Raw genomic sequence first — 14,168 nt, forward strand, 5'->3', positions numbered from 1 at the left:
TCTGGGGTAGAGGGCTGCAAAGCTGGGCAAGTATGTGGAGTTCAAGTTACGACTCTTGGGCCTTTTGGACCTGAGGCAGGGACATTGTAAGGCTATGACTAAGCCTCTTCTTCCCCACCTCCCCAGACAGGTCCCTTCTGTGGTGCCAAGTGCTTTCCTTCTGGTACCTGGGTGCTGGGGGGTTGCCTGGGAGCATCGGGTTCCCTGCCAGCTCCGGCCTTGTTCCCTTCCCACTCAGTGGCTCCTTTGTGAGAGAAAAGGCCCAGGAGACTTGTTTATCTCCTCCGACGAACCCGGCCATGTGAGCCGGCAGACACGGAACAGGAGCCCACCAGACTGTGCATGTTGTTTATTAGTGATGACAGTGAGGTGGGGATCTTGTGGAACATGCTCTGTAGGTCACACACTAGAGCCATAAGGCAAGGGTAGTCAGGTAGACAGGGCCTCTGGGGGCTGTCCACTGTGTCCCTCTCTCCCCACCTAACCCTAACTTAACAAGCAGCAGCTATGAATCAGCAAATAAAGTTGGGCCCATATTCCCCAGGAGGCATGAGGGCCAAGAACAGAAAGGACAGGATGCAAGAGCAAAAGAATGAGGGGGACACGGAGGCCCCCGAAGCTGTTCCATACGTCCTCCGCTATACACGCCCTCCCTTCCCAAAGCCTCAACCCAGCTTGGCTCCTGCCTGCCACCCGTTGGGCTTGACCATGCTCCAGTCTTTGGTGCTGGCAGATGTCAAGAAGCTTTCCTGGCAGGTGAAGAGATCTGCTGGGGAGCCACTGGCCCCAGCCTCGCCTGCCTGCTGCTCCGGCCTCGTGTGTGGGTGCCCCACTCCAGCTGACGACGGACAGGAGTGTCACCTTGTTGGGCTCTGATTGTCTGGTTTCTAATGTGTGGTAGTGAGGTGAGTGGAGGACCTCGAACCCCAAAGCACAACCCCTGAGTCCCTTGACCATTAGGACTCGTGCCCGCTCAGGGACCTTGTTTCTGCCGCATGCCATGCTGTCCACACCCCCCACCCTTTGTCCCTTGGAGGGGGGGCATCCCTTCCCTGAGTCTGGTGGGAAGGCCCCTGTGAAGGGGATCCTGGCCTGAGGGCACTGCCCAGTGGGGCAGCTTCTTGTGCAGGAGAGGAAGGTGCCAGGGGTGCAGCACACACAGCTAGTACCTGGAATGGGAGCCTAGGGGGGTCACTGTGCCCAGGAGGTAAGGGGGCTCCCTGCTTCTCCCAGAACCTTGGGACCACAGGCAGCCCTGGAGCTGGGGCTGGGCAGGGGGTTTTGGGGGCTGAACCTAGTGCCAGCCTACTGCCAGTCTACCTCCAACCTGCCCGGAGTGGGCCCCCCAGCCAGCTGTGCTTGCGCCCGCCAGGGGAGGACAGTGGGAGGCGGTCAGTAGCTATCCTTGGGCCAGGGCCGGTTGCGCTGCCAGTTCCGGTCATTGTGGTTGTGCTCCGAGTCCTGGGCGAGGAGCCGGTCTTGGGGGTCATGCCCGTTAGCACTAGGCAGCCCCGAGGTGTGTTGGCGGTGCGGCTGGTACAGGTCCTGGTAGGCGTCGGCATAGTCCTCCTCCAGGTGGCGGGAGCTGCGCTGTGAAGAGCCTGTCCAGGCTTGGCGGGAGCTCTCGCTGGCCTCATCTGAAGGCATCAAGCTATCCCTCTCCAGGGGTGAGTGCTCCTCGCCGCGCTCCCCCAGCAGCTGCTGGTTCTGGGGGCAACACAACAGCTCTAAGTAGATGGGGTCGACCTCACCTAGGCGCCCCCCACCTCTAGCAGGGTGGGGGTGGGGAGTCTCCCCCTCTCAACCCTCAGTTCCCGGATATAGGAAATGGTCCAAGGAAGGAGAAGCAGCTTCCACTTGAGACACGGAAAACCAGCTTTGGACTCCTGCAGAATTCAGGCTCTGCCTTCAAGACAGACTAAGAGAAGGGGTATGTTTCTTCCGAGCTCAGAACAGTAACCTCAGATTACCCATCTCCTTGATTTCTTCCCTCTCATCAGGAAGTTCCTTTGCCCATCTGCCCCAGCTCTGTACAGCAGAGCTGAGTTCTCTGATCCTTTGGCCCTCGAGCTGGAGGCCAAGGACAGTTCTCTGGGCCAGGAGGGGGCAGTGCTTTGGCTGGCTTAGCCTGAACACCTGTGCCCACTGGAAATGGGTACCTGAAGTCCGGGGATGGCACTAGGAGGGCCCAGAAGCCCAGGGCCAGGAGCTGGGTGGTGGGTGGCTCTCCAGTAGACCTCTAGGTACTCCGCCAGGTGCTCACAGGCGTCCTCCAGCTGGTTCTCATCCAGAATCACATCAAATGACTCCTGGGAAGGAGAGGGAAAGCAGTGAGCTTGGCTTTTTCTCAGTAGCAGCCCCCCACCCATCTCCAACACTTCCCTGGCCCTGGAGAAGCAGGAGTGGGCACAGCAGTCGCTGGCACAGGCACTCACCGGTGGGCACTGGACCAGCTTATCGTAAGCCATCATCTGTACGGTCAGGTGCTTCATCTGTGACTTGCCCCGGGAGCGGATGAGGCGCTGGAGGACCTAAGGTTGTAATGGGCAGAGCTGGGCCCAGTCCTGGGGCCTGTCTCCCCACTTGGGATACGGTATTGGAAGCAGGTGAGGGCCATCAGGAGGGGGCAGCAGGGGAAGGGAATGCAGGAGCCCTCGGGCAGGGACCAGGTAGAGCAGCACCGCATGGCAGCTGGGCAGCTCCGTGGGCCTCCACCGCAGCCACCACTGACGTACCTTTGGGGAGGACACTTTGACAAAGACGATGATGGGGGCCAGTGAGGTCTTGGCCAGCTGCGCCGGATGGTTGATGGTGTCGGCATCCAGCACTACCAGCTGCAGGGATTTGGCCAGCTCGAATATGCGCTCGATCTCGCTCTGGACTTCCGCTGTGGAGGGGGCAAGCAAGCCAAAATGCTCACCTTAGGGCCACACCTACGTTTTCCTCCAGCGGGGCCGAGGGCTCTCCGGGATGGTAGATGGGAAGGAACGGGAGGGACAGGGTATTTCCTCAAGTCCCCGGGCAGGCAGAGAAACAGGGAACCGGGCTGACTGGGGTGGTTCTCGCCAGTCCTGGGGCAGGCAGAGAGGCTGCGCAGGACTGCGAGGTGCCAGGGAAGAGAAAGGTGGGAGGAAGGGTCTCAGGAATACTTGACCAGGCTGAGAAGCAGGAGACTGGGGCTTCTCACCAATGCTGGAGCGGGCAGAGGAGCGCTCGATGATGGTCCTCTTGCCCGGATTGTTGAGCACGGACCGCTTGGCCAGTGAGAGGTCCGCTGTGACACGGGTGATGGAGATCCTGGGGTGGGGGGTGGAGAATCACAGCCCCCCTCTAAATTTCAAGCCTCAGGCCTCTCCTTACCCAGGTCCCACTAACTTTCTCTTTAGAGGAGACCTTGCTACAGGCACCTGGAAGGAGATGCCACCTGAGGCCAGAGCAGCTCACCTGCCATCAAACCTATGTTTGAGGAAGTCGAAGAGAGCCTTCTGCATCATGTCTGTGACCTGAGTGGGAGGGGTGAGGGGAAAGGCATGCAACTGACTGGGAGCCCTCTCAGAGAGAGGCAGCATCCCTAGGCATGGCCCTAGAGCCTGCCCCCCCTCCACACGCAGAACTGATGAAGAGAGAACACCCACTTCCACCATCCCTCAGACCTTCCCGTGGCAGGCTGGGTAAAGGCAACTCTTTGGCGACAGGGACCTTCTCTCACCTCGTAACCTTTCAGAGAGGGTCCCACCAACACCACAGGCCGCATGGAGGGCACTACATCATACGGGGGAACGTGTTCTGCCTGCAGAATTGACCTGAGGTCAAGCAGGGCCATGGCCCTCTCGCCTGTCCTATGCCTCCCTGGTGCAGGGCAGATTCGGAAGTTCTGGGCTCCCTCCCTTCTCTGCTCTCCTGCCCTTCCAACAATGACTGCCCAAAAACCTGTCCCCACAGCCATAAGCCATGAGCTCCCCACCACCCCAGTCCAGATCCCTTCCTTGACTCACCTGCTTTTGCTTCTGCTTGGCTTTTTGGAAAAGGAAATAAAAGATTAAAGTTGGTGAAGGGGGAATGGCCCTGGGGGCATGGTATTCCCTTCCCCAGGGGAGATACTCGGTTTCTCTGAGCTCTTTTGGTCCCTCCATCAACCCCTTCCCACACAGCTCACCTGGGAACTGCTCCCTCTCCCCCCTGTGTCTTAGTCACCCACCTACCCAAGATGAGTGGGTCAGGGGGAGGCTACCTAGAGATGGAGGAGGGGAGCGTCGGTTGCCAATGTCACTCAGGCTGGAGGGGTTCCCAGATCTCCTGAGAGCAGAGAGGCCAATTAGTATGCACGTTCTACATGTTACTTAATAGTTGTATACATTTTCTTACATCTTAGTGAGGAAGGGATGTGCGTCATGCATATCTGCACGTGTGCCAGCTTCAGGATACGAGGGGTTTATGTTCATAGAGTCACAAACCCTGCTCTCACCTGGCCTTCTGCTCCTGCTTGAGCCGGATGCTCTCCAGGCGCTGGGGGCTGGGGATGAAGGCGATGTCCCCACCCTCTTTCACTAGCCTCCCGATCCACCAGTCATTGCTGTACTTCTGGGGGAAGGGGCGGTGAGAGGAGGCACCCAGGCCTCAGTCCTGGCTCTTCAGTGTGAAGGAGCCAGGGAGGCTTTCAGAGAGCTGGTCTGAGGAAGGCAGCATGAAGGGAGGTGGGGCAGGAGAAGGTGCCAGAGGGAAGGGCAACCAGGTTTGAGCCACCCAAGATTTTCAGTGGGAGGCATCCCTGACGTCACAGGGGACCTAAGAGGCAACTCATCTAACTGCTCACTTTACACATTCGGAGATGGAGGCCCAAGCCAGGTCTCAGAAGGATGGAGGCTCCGGGGATTGGGTTTTAGATATGAAGGGCATACAGGTGTGTGTTCTGGGTAAGAACTGAAGAGTCTGGGGACTTGTTTATGGACTGAAACTGAAGTAAGAGGCATGGGAGCTAGGGCAAGAGCTGGGGAATTAGGTGGCTTCTCTCTGGGACTGGAGTTGGTCACCTCTTTAATGTGCAGAAAATCTTTGGCCTCAAAGTTGACTCCAGAGCCCTGGACTGGGCACTCCTCGTCCAGCACGCCACAGTAGCTGACATTGGTCCTCACAGCAAACGCCACAGGTTTGTGCTAGGGAATTGGGCCATCAGTGCAAATGAGGGGGGCTTCACAGCACCCCTTCTAACATCAGTGCCCCACTAGTACAGGGAGGAGGCCCCAACAGAACACCCATGACACTCACACATGCACACTCATGAGTATCCTGCTCACTGACCCCTGGGGACTGAGGACCAAGCCCAAGTTTCCACCCAGCCTGGCCTGGCCGCCCACCCGAGTTGATACCTTGGCTCTTTCAAGCTGCTGCTGAGCCTGGCTCTCCACTTCCCGCCGGGCACTCTCCCGGTCCTCCTCCAGGGAGACGTCTGAGTCCAGAGATGGGCGGCTGGTATAGGAGTCGGCTGAACCCTGGCATGGGGGAGAGGCTGTGACCCCTGGGCTCAGGTGTGACGGGCATTATAGGCACCCTCTAAGCCCTACAGCAGGGCCTCCACTAACCCTAGCCGGTCCACGTCCACACCGGCGGCTGGGCCCCAGTGGTCCCTTCCATCTCCCCGAGAAGGGACCGGTGCCTCTGGGCTGCAGGAAAGCCAGCCCTATCCGTCTGTGCTAAGATCTGGGCCCCTCCCCGCAAAGCCTATTAATACTGCAGCCTTGAATAGAGCTTTCACTTTCCCCTTTCCTCCCCTCTACCCTGGCCTCTGGGGCAGAGTGAAGGGAGATGTGCTGAAGATGATATATTGGAGATGATTCCGAATCTAAAGGACCCAGCCTTCTTGCTCACATCAGCCTGCAAAGCAGCCTGGACCTTATCCCTTTAAAATGCGTGGCATGGGTACAGTCAGCCGGGAACAGTCGAGAGACTCTGGTTGGCATGGCACTCGTCCTGAGTGTCAGGATAGAGCCATCCACCCCCTCAGAGCTCATCTCCCCCAGTGCCCACTCTTCCAGGGTGAAGAGGAGGACACAGAGCCGCCAACTCCGGGAAGTCACTTCCTCTCTACTCTCCCTGCCCCCACTTTCTTTCCTCTCACACCTGCTGGGGCAACTGGCCAGGTGTGGGCAGCAAACAAGACACAGACTGAGAAGGCAACACAAAGCTGTCTCCCTGGGCCCCAGTGAGGCTCGGACACGCCTACCATCTGGCCTACATCTCCCCAGCCCTTCCCCAAGGGGATATCAGCCCTAGAGGAAGGACCTGTAAGTGCTAAGCAACCCAGCCGAGGACCCTGGGGATGTCAGGACAGGGTCTCTGGTCACCTGAGCCAGGAGAGTCTCTGAATCATGCCCATAGGAAGGGTCTTTGGGCAAGGGGTACATCTGGAAGGTTGCAGAGCTCAATATGAGGGAGGCCCCAAGGGAGATGCACAAATGAGCAAGGGAAGCTGGACCTCAGGACAGGAGGATAGAAGTCAGGATGGCTGGGATTCCCCCCCCCAGTGTAGGGCAAAGGGAATCTTTTGGTTTCTACCTCTTTCTACCTGTTGTTTTCTACCTCTTTATGATCAGAAGCCTGACGTGGTACTTCTATCATTTCTGAGGTGCAGGTGGCAGAGAGAAGATAGGGCCCTAGATAAGGGGTCCATGTGGCAATGTGTGTGGGGTGGGGTGGGGAGAGGTTTTAGAATGTACTCAGACTGGGGAACATTCCTTCAAGACCACTGTGCATGACCACTTCCAGAAGGCCGAGGAAGCCAGACTCTCAGCGGGGGAGACAAACACACATATGGTCATGCCCTCCGCCCCAGCCCCACCAACCGCAAGAAGTGATCAACTTGCCATCGGCCCAGGGCCCTGAGCCTCAGCTAAAGACAACATCTGTGGAAGATGGAAGGCATGAAGCTAGCACAATGGAGAAAAAGCTTTCATTTTACGGAGGACTAGAGTTGGCCTGCTCTTCCCCATCTCTCGAGAAAAAAATAAGGCTGGCTTGACAGCAGGATAAAGAGCAGCTGAGCCCTGGGGAAGAAGCTTCGCACTGTCACTGGAGTGGGGGGACCTCTTTGTGGGGGTCTTAGCCCTAAGAGACAGCTGACTAAGGTGAACAGGGGCCAGTGGGAAGGGAGGCAAGGGACAAGGCAGGATGACCGCTCACTTGGATGAGTATACATCAGATGCAGGCTTATGCCAGAAGAGGAGTCTGACCTTTACCCTCTGCCCCACAGTCTCTTGGCCTAATTTCATCATCTTAATGTCCCTGCCTGGGCCATCTGGGTCACCTGGCCTCTCACCTCAGGATGGGAAGGACAGGATCTCCCCCTTAATGTTTAATGAGTTGTGCTCAGCCTGGAACCCATCTCCATGATTCCCGAGTCCTCAGAGCTCCCTCATCTTTCGTGCGCGGGTACCACCGGGAAGGCCGGGGCCGCCCTGCCGAGTGTGCTCGGGGGGTCTTGCTGCCCTCACCCCCTATTAGGCCCAAACAGCCAGAGGCTCAGTACTTCTGGAGCTGCCAGGAGTTGGCACAGTGCCCTGGTGTTGCCCCCCTTGCCTGGTGAGTGTGTGGGCAGGCTGCCGCTCCACTCTTGCCTGGCACGGGGGAAGGAGAGGAGGGAGATGAGCCGGTGGATTTATTTAGAGCCTGATCTCCCTCCTACTGCTTCAAAGGGGGCCTCAGGGAGAGCAAGGAGCCAGGCAAGAGAAAGGGAAGTGGGGGGAGGGTGATCTGGGAACCAGCAAGGGGTGCCGAGCCAGTGAGGGGGCAAGAGGCCTGCCCCAACACCAGCCACATGTCAGTCTTTACCTTGCAATAGCCCTTACCATCTCACCAGGGCTGGGAAGGAACCTTCTAGGGCCCTCCAGCCCCTCGGAGAGGTTCATCTGCAAGCTCACCATGGCACCCTGGGCCATGCCAGCTGTCCCTTCAACTGTCAGAAAGAGGTGTCCACCAGAGCCTTGCAAGTCATCTGCTCTAGCTGCAATGTAATTAGCCCCAGAGGCCCAGTGGGGAAATTGGGCCCAGCAGGAGCCCAGTCCCAGAAAAGGACTGATAGCTGTCTACTCTGAACCCTAGAACTCCTGTATCCTGGACTTGGCAGCAAGAGATGGAAGAAAATGCAAACACTGCTCTTTTGACCCTCCACCCCTCTCAGGGACCTCTTCCAAGCCATCCAGGGGTCCTCTCCAAAGGAGGCCTTCATGCAGGAGCTTTGAGGGAAGGGACCAAGAAGCTGCTCCCCATCCTTGCCCCATCTTTCCAGGCACTCTCCCTGTTCCCTGAGCTCTGGGAATCACTGCCTAATGAGCTGATTTGTCTCAGTGGGTCAGGAGATAAAAGCAAAGAGGAGAATTAAATATTTATCAGTTGCCTAGTTCTCTGAGCAAAGAGCTTCCTCTCCATCCCCAGGCCCTCAAACCCTCTGGCCTCACCCCCAGGCCCTCCATGCTGAGCAGGAGCTCAGGAAGCCCACTGCTCTGAGGAGGCCTCAGCAGGAGGCGTGGAATGGATGGGCTCTGTCAGCTGGCCCACCCATGTGCTGGTGCCTAGTTTCCAGCCTGGGAGAGAAGCTGGGCTCCACACAGGGTGAGGAAACAAGGCAATGCTCAGGGATGGGAGCAGAAGGGAATAAGGGAGGTCCTCAAGTTTATGACCCTTCTGAGGCTGGGACCTGACTCTCGGATGTTCTCCTAGGCTCTCTAAATTTGTCCTTCCCTTGAAGCATAGGAGGTCTGAATGGTCCTCCCCCCAGAAAGCCCCAGCTTCTCCTGTAGCTGCTGTGTTCCGACCCCCGTCAATCCTCCTTTGGGAACTCGAGACACTGCGTGTGCCCTCTCTACAGCCTCTGTGCCCTCAGCCTCCAGCCCTTCCTCCCTCTACCCTGCAGTCCTGGGCTCTGGACACCTGCTTGAGCCTTTCCCCCACACTACCCCCACCTCGCACACACCCTATATACCCCTTGGTCTAGAATTGGGGTCCTGAGAAGCCCTGGGCACTAAAACCCATGTCTCCACTTTCCAGGAGCGCCCCCCAACCCCTGCACGCCCTGCCCCTCCACTGAGGCGTTTGTCAAAGTCCTGAACTGGGGAAGGGTCCAAGGGAGAAGACGAGTCACCCCAACTTCCCCACCCCCACCCTCACCGTGGGCACTCACCGCCTCCGAGTCCTCAAACCCGGGCACGTAGGAGTCGTCATACATGGGGGAGTCCGGGTGGGGGGGAAGCGCGCGGCGCCGGGGGCGGAGGCAGCCCGGAGGCAGGGGCGAGGACAGCGGGCCGCGCCCGAGAGATGCCGCCCAGCCCCGCAGCCCAGCGGGCGGCGGCGGAGAGCGAGAGAGCGCGAAGGAGAGAGCGAGCCGCGAAGACCAGCTGCTCGGAGCTCAAATCAACGCTCCCCCCACCCCACCCCCCCAAACCCTGCCGGTCCCACCCCGAGCGCGGCTGAGGAATCTGGCGCCGGCTCCTACAACAATAGTGCCCGCCCACCTGACCCCCTCCCCGGCAGCTGGCGAGGGCGGCGGCGGGGGGCGCCGGCCACCCGGCGAGCCCGAGACCGGGCCGGGAGAGGGTGGCCGGCCGCAGCCGGGGAGAAGGTGGGTCCCCAAGCACCTATGGGGCACAGGGGCGGCGGGGAGGAAGGGGAGGAGAGACTGCGGGCGGGGCGGATCCGGGCTCAGAGGAGGCGGGGCGAGGAGAGATGCGGAGACAGAGACGCTCAGCAACCCAGGAAATACTCCGCCGGGAAACAAAGGGCTGGAGCGGGGGAGGGGAGGGGGCGCGGAGATGGTACCCGAGCCGAGAAAGCGGAGGGCGCCGATTGCGGGGAGGCAGGAGGCAGAGAAAGGAGGGGTCGAGGTAGAGGGAGAAAGGCGGGGGGAGACAGGAAATTGGGGAGTCGGGGGGAGATCGGAGAGGCGGGGCGGGGACGGGCGGCCAATGGGGGAGGGGCCCCAGGTGAGAGGGCGGTGGGTCTGGGCCCTGGCGGTCGGGACACTCGGAAAGCAAACCCCCGCAGTGGTCCCGGGGAGGAGTGGGTTTGGCGACCCCTGGCCAATGCCGTGAAAGTAGCCCCTACCCCAACAGGTGCTTGCCCCCCTCGGGGCTGGGATCCTGCAGCAAAGGGCCTTGTCGCCCAACCGGTGCAAAGGGATTGGTTTTGGGTCCGGCCGCCCCACACCTGTTGCGCGAGCGGATTCCATCCTAGTATGGCCAGGATGGGGGTTCCCTTCCTCACTTCCTTGCCAAGGACTGAGCCAGGCGGTGCCAAGGCATCCGTGGGAACTGGGGGAGGGAGGGGCTGTTTTAGGTGAGCCTAAGGGGAGGAGGAAAGAAACCAGAGGGTGGAGGTAGGAGGACTGTCAGGGCTGGGACAGAAGGGGGAACCTGGCCACGTGGGGTCAGGACGCGGGGGAAGGGAGGAGGGCAAGACGACGGAATCACTAGTGTAAGTCCTTAGAGAAAGGATGGAGCTGGGGTCGCTGGTATCCGGGTTGGAGCCACAGTGCCACTCTGTACCAGTCTCCTTCCCAGGAGCACCAAGCTGTGAGGTGAGAGACAAAGCCACGGCCCTCATCTTGAGTAAACTTCCCCAAAGATCCACCCATTTGAGCTTCCTCCTTTCTTCCACCTCCTGAGCAACACTGTTCCTTCGAATTTGGGTTACCTACCTGCCGCCCTTCCAGACCACGACCACTCCCCTCTGGGATGTGAGATAGAAAGGGGGTTACACTTGGAGCCCTTTGAGCTCAGTCCTTCTCCAGTCCCAGTTTCTCACACCCAGAAGGGTGAATTGGGAATCTGCTCCTTGCTTTAATGTCCTGAGCTATAGGGGAGTCAGAAGACGGAAACTGACAGGGTCTGATGAGGTCTAGGGGGGAAGCCCTGTGCTCAGGGGAGAGGAAGACCACCCAACCCAATTGGCTGCCCCATTTATGTCCCTTGTTCATGTTCCATTGCCAAGAAAGGAGAGAAGGGGCCTCATCTTAAGACTATCTTTAGTCTGCCTTTAGTCTGTCTACCCCTGTGAGTGGTGCAGCCCAGCTCTGCTTAGCTTCTTCCTCCCGCTGGATTTGGCAGACAACTTTGTTGGAGCCCTACGGCCTGGCAAGAACTGATGGGGTTGGGGGGAACCCGGCTGTCTCAGCTCCCTCTGCAGAGTCCAGCACCCTTTGGGGGTGGTTATACATTGGATTCTTTGGCAGTGCTGGTTCCCAGACACTGTTCTTTTCACTTTCGTGCCCTCTTCCAGTTCCTTAGAATTCCTCAGATCTTCCTCTTTTATTCTCTGCCTCTTCTGTTCCTTCTGTTTTTCCAGAAGGGCAGAAAGGAAGCATGAAAGAATAGGGCCTTCCAGGTGCTCTCTCTACTGGAAGATGATTCCAATGAAGACAGCTGCTGAGACATCTGCTTCCCTTCCTGTCCCTTGAATCTACTCTCTCCTGGTCTCTCCTTTCGGGACTCTTTCCATCACCAGGGAGTCCCGGGGGGGGGGTATGGTAACACAGCAGATCTGCCATCAGCTTCACTCCTTCCTCACACACCTTGTCTTCATCCCCATCTGGGACAGTGGTGTCTAAGTCGGTTTCTGAGGCACGAGTTGCCATGCCAACCACCCCGGGGAGGATACAAGTTTTTCATACCTGGGCCCATCCCTTGGGTCTTGTAGGAGCTTCAGAGCTGCTCTCTTTCCTTATCTCTGAGTTGCTACTCGATGCCCCCTTCCATTTCTCACCTCACCCACACCTGCCTGCTCCTGTTCTCATGCCATGCCAGCTTCCTATCCTGAAACAAGAAATGCGCCTGTCAGCATCCATGGGGCCCTAACCCCTTTTCTTTTCTGTGGCTGAGCATAAGGGGCGAGGGAGATGGCACAAAAAGGATTCGAGGAGAGGATTCCTGCTCTCTTTGTTCTAGGAGAGAGCTGTTAGCTTGGCAGCTGGCTGGTAGCCAAGGCATGGATGCAGGACATTGGGGGGTGGGGGGGTGGGGGGCAGGCAGGCAGGGAAGCCTGGATAACCAGCCAGGTTTGGGAGCTGGAGTTCTTGAGAGCCTCCAGAAGACATTCTAGCTTCTTCTATAAGTGCAACAGGAAGCTGGACAGATCCTAATCCCTCTGCATTGAGTGGGGAAACTGAGTCAGGAGCTAGTACCTCTGGGAAGTCCTTCTCCCCAGCAGTCTTTAAGATCCAGACCAAGCCAAACCCCTAGCATTCTAGCTGCTAGGCTGCCCTCAGGGAGCCTGGAGAGGGGCACCAGGGGAGCTCAGTGGATCCCTCTTATCTCCATCCTCTCGTCTAGCCCCTTTTCTGGCTTCCCAGGCAGTCTTCCCCTCCCGTCCCAATCCCAGCTCTGGTTGCTCCCTCCTTTCTTGCACGCCTCTTCCACCCTTAGCCTCACCTCCTCGATCTTCCTCCCTCCCCATCACTGCAGTCTCCCCCAAATGAAGGCCATCTTCCTAGCTTGGAGTGGGGTTCTCCTCCCACCCACTGGGGAGGGGGCCCCCACGTTTACCTCATTCAGCAGGAAGGTAGCACTGGAGTCAGAAAAAGACATAGACCGGGCTAGCGGCCTTTCCCCCTCCCCCGGGCCAGGGGCTCCGAGGCGGGAGCAGGACCCGGCCGCCGCTCAGCACACTGGCTCCCGCCTGCACGCCTGGCCTCGCCCCACGCCCGCCTGGCTCGCCGCCGGCTCGCGTCCCTCTCTCTGGGTTCCCTCCCCCTTCCCCCCACTCCTTCCCTCCCTCTCCCTCCCCTTCTCGCCGCCTCTGTCACTCTCCCTCTCCCGTCGCCTTTCAGTCCTGCTCTCTCCATACCCATCTCTTCTTCCTCTCCACGGCCCGCGTTCTCCGTTTATCTTCCTGTCCTTCCACCCCCCCCCCCCATCTCTCCTCCGTTCTCTGCCTCCCCCTTCCTCCTCAAGCCGCCCCCCCGCGAAAAGGTAGGGGCTCTGGAGCTCCCGCCGCCGCAGGCAGAAGTGCGGGAGTCGCTCCGGGTTCGCCCGGATTCCGGAGGTCTGGGCGGAAGATTCTGGTCCCTCCCGACCCCGGCTCCGAGCGCCTGAGGAAGCCAAGCGCCCGCGCTCCACCCCGACCTCAGCAGGGGAAAGGAGCGCAGGGAGGAATGCCGGAGTGCGGCTTGCTGGCCCCCGCAGCAAGGCGCCCCCTCCGGGTTCCAGGGAAGCCACGTGCTGCCACCCGTTCCCGACCCGGTGTCTCCAGCGCGCCCGGGAGTCTCTCAATCTCCCTTCTCTGCCGGGTTGTGGCCCCCCGGGACTCAGCCCGCGAAGGCGCGGGGCGAGGCGAGGCGGCTCCTCCCGGGCTGGCTGCAGCGCCCCCTAGGCTCACTCGCCCGGTGGCCGCACGCGCCCTCCAGGTGGCGGCACCCGCCGGGGTGTCCAGTCTGTTGCGCGGCTTGGGGGCCCACGCTGCCAGCAGGAGGCGCTGCGCTAGCCGGAGCGGAGGGGGCGCAGCCCGCAGCCAGACCCCCCACCGAAGTCTAGGACGAACCCCTCTCCTTCTCTTTCCAAGAACTGCGGTCCCAACTGGTCGGACCCCCAGGGTGGAACTCCAGGCTGCACCCTATCTCCACCCCCGTAGGATTCCTTTGAGACACTTGGCTTCTCTGGGGCCTTAAACAGCTCCTACCTCCATATTGGTCTCCAGGGGCGTCCCCGCTGAGCCCAGCAGCTTCCCGGCCAGGCCTGGGATGCTGGGAGTCCAGAGTCGCGGGACAGCTGCTCCGGTCAGTACCCCCTCCGCCCCCTTGGGCGGGCACGTCAAACAGGACAAGCCCAAGTTCTGGCGGGGGAAGGGGGGAGCGGGGGTGTAGCCCCAGCCCGCTCTCTTCCTGCACCCTTCTAAGCGGATCAGCCTCTCATTGGTCCCTGCACACCCCCAGCACCCCCAGGCTGGACTCTTGTGTATACCAAAGACTGTGACTAAAGGGGAGGGGGCGGCGGAATCCCTCTCGGAGACAGACACGCCCTGATGCTGAGTGACAGGAGTTCCTAACTTCCCCTCACACCACCTAAAACTCTGCCCCTTAAGATCTGGGGGCGCTCCACCAGCCCTCCTCAGCCCTTCTTTTGTATTCCTTTCCCTGGAGGGGGGGATCCTGGAACCACTCCTCCAATTCTTCCATCCCCTGGGGATCT

General features: G+C 59.6%; 1 protein-coding gene across 3 annotated transcripts; it reads right to left on the reverse strand.

The window, feature by feature from the left end:
* Nucleotides 1-334: 334 nt before the first annotated feature.
* CACNB3 (calcium voltage-gated channel auxiliary subunit beta 3) lies at nt 335-13,790 on the reverse strand. 3 transcript variants are annotated; one of them, XM_047740598.1, is made up of 13 exons: nt 13,660-13,790; nt 5,367-5,489; nt 5,031-5,153; nt 4,466-4,581; nt 4,232-4,296; nt 3,996-4,015; nt 3,710-3,790; nt 3,445-3,503; nt 3,188-3,297; nt 2,736-2,887; nt 2,436-2,531; nt 2,160-2,309; nt 335-1,707 (listed from the first exon to the last, which is right to left on the reverse strand). In XM_047740598.1, exons 1-13 carry the CDS (start codon nt 13,663-13,665, stop codon nt 1,393-1,395), a joined length of 1,416 nt encoding a protein of 471 aa, XP_047596554.1. In that variant the 5' UTR covers nt 13,666-13,790; the 3' UTR covers nt 335-1,392. The 3 variants fall into 3 exon arrangements, with proteins under 3 accessions (XP_047596554.1, XP_047596553.1, XP_047596552.1); XM_047740597.1 differs by lacking the exon at nt 13,660-13,790 and adding an exon at nt 12,528-12,678; XM_047740596.1 differs by lacking the exon at nt 13,660-13,790 and adding an exon at nt 9,173-9,929.
* Nucleotides 13,791-14,168: the final 378 nt, after the last annotated feature.

This window comes from Lutra lutra, chromosome 8 (genome assembly GCF_902655055.1).
Source record: "Lutra lutra chromosome 8, mLutLut1.2, whole genome shotgun sequence".
Lineage (NCBI taxonomy): Eukaryota > Metazoa > Chordata > Mammalia > Carnivora > Mustelidae > Lutra > Lutra lutra.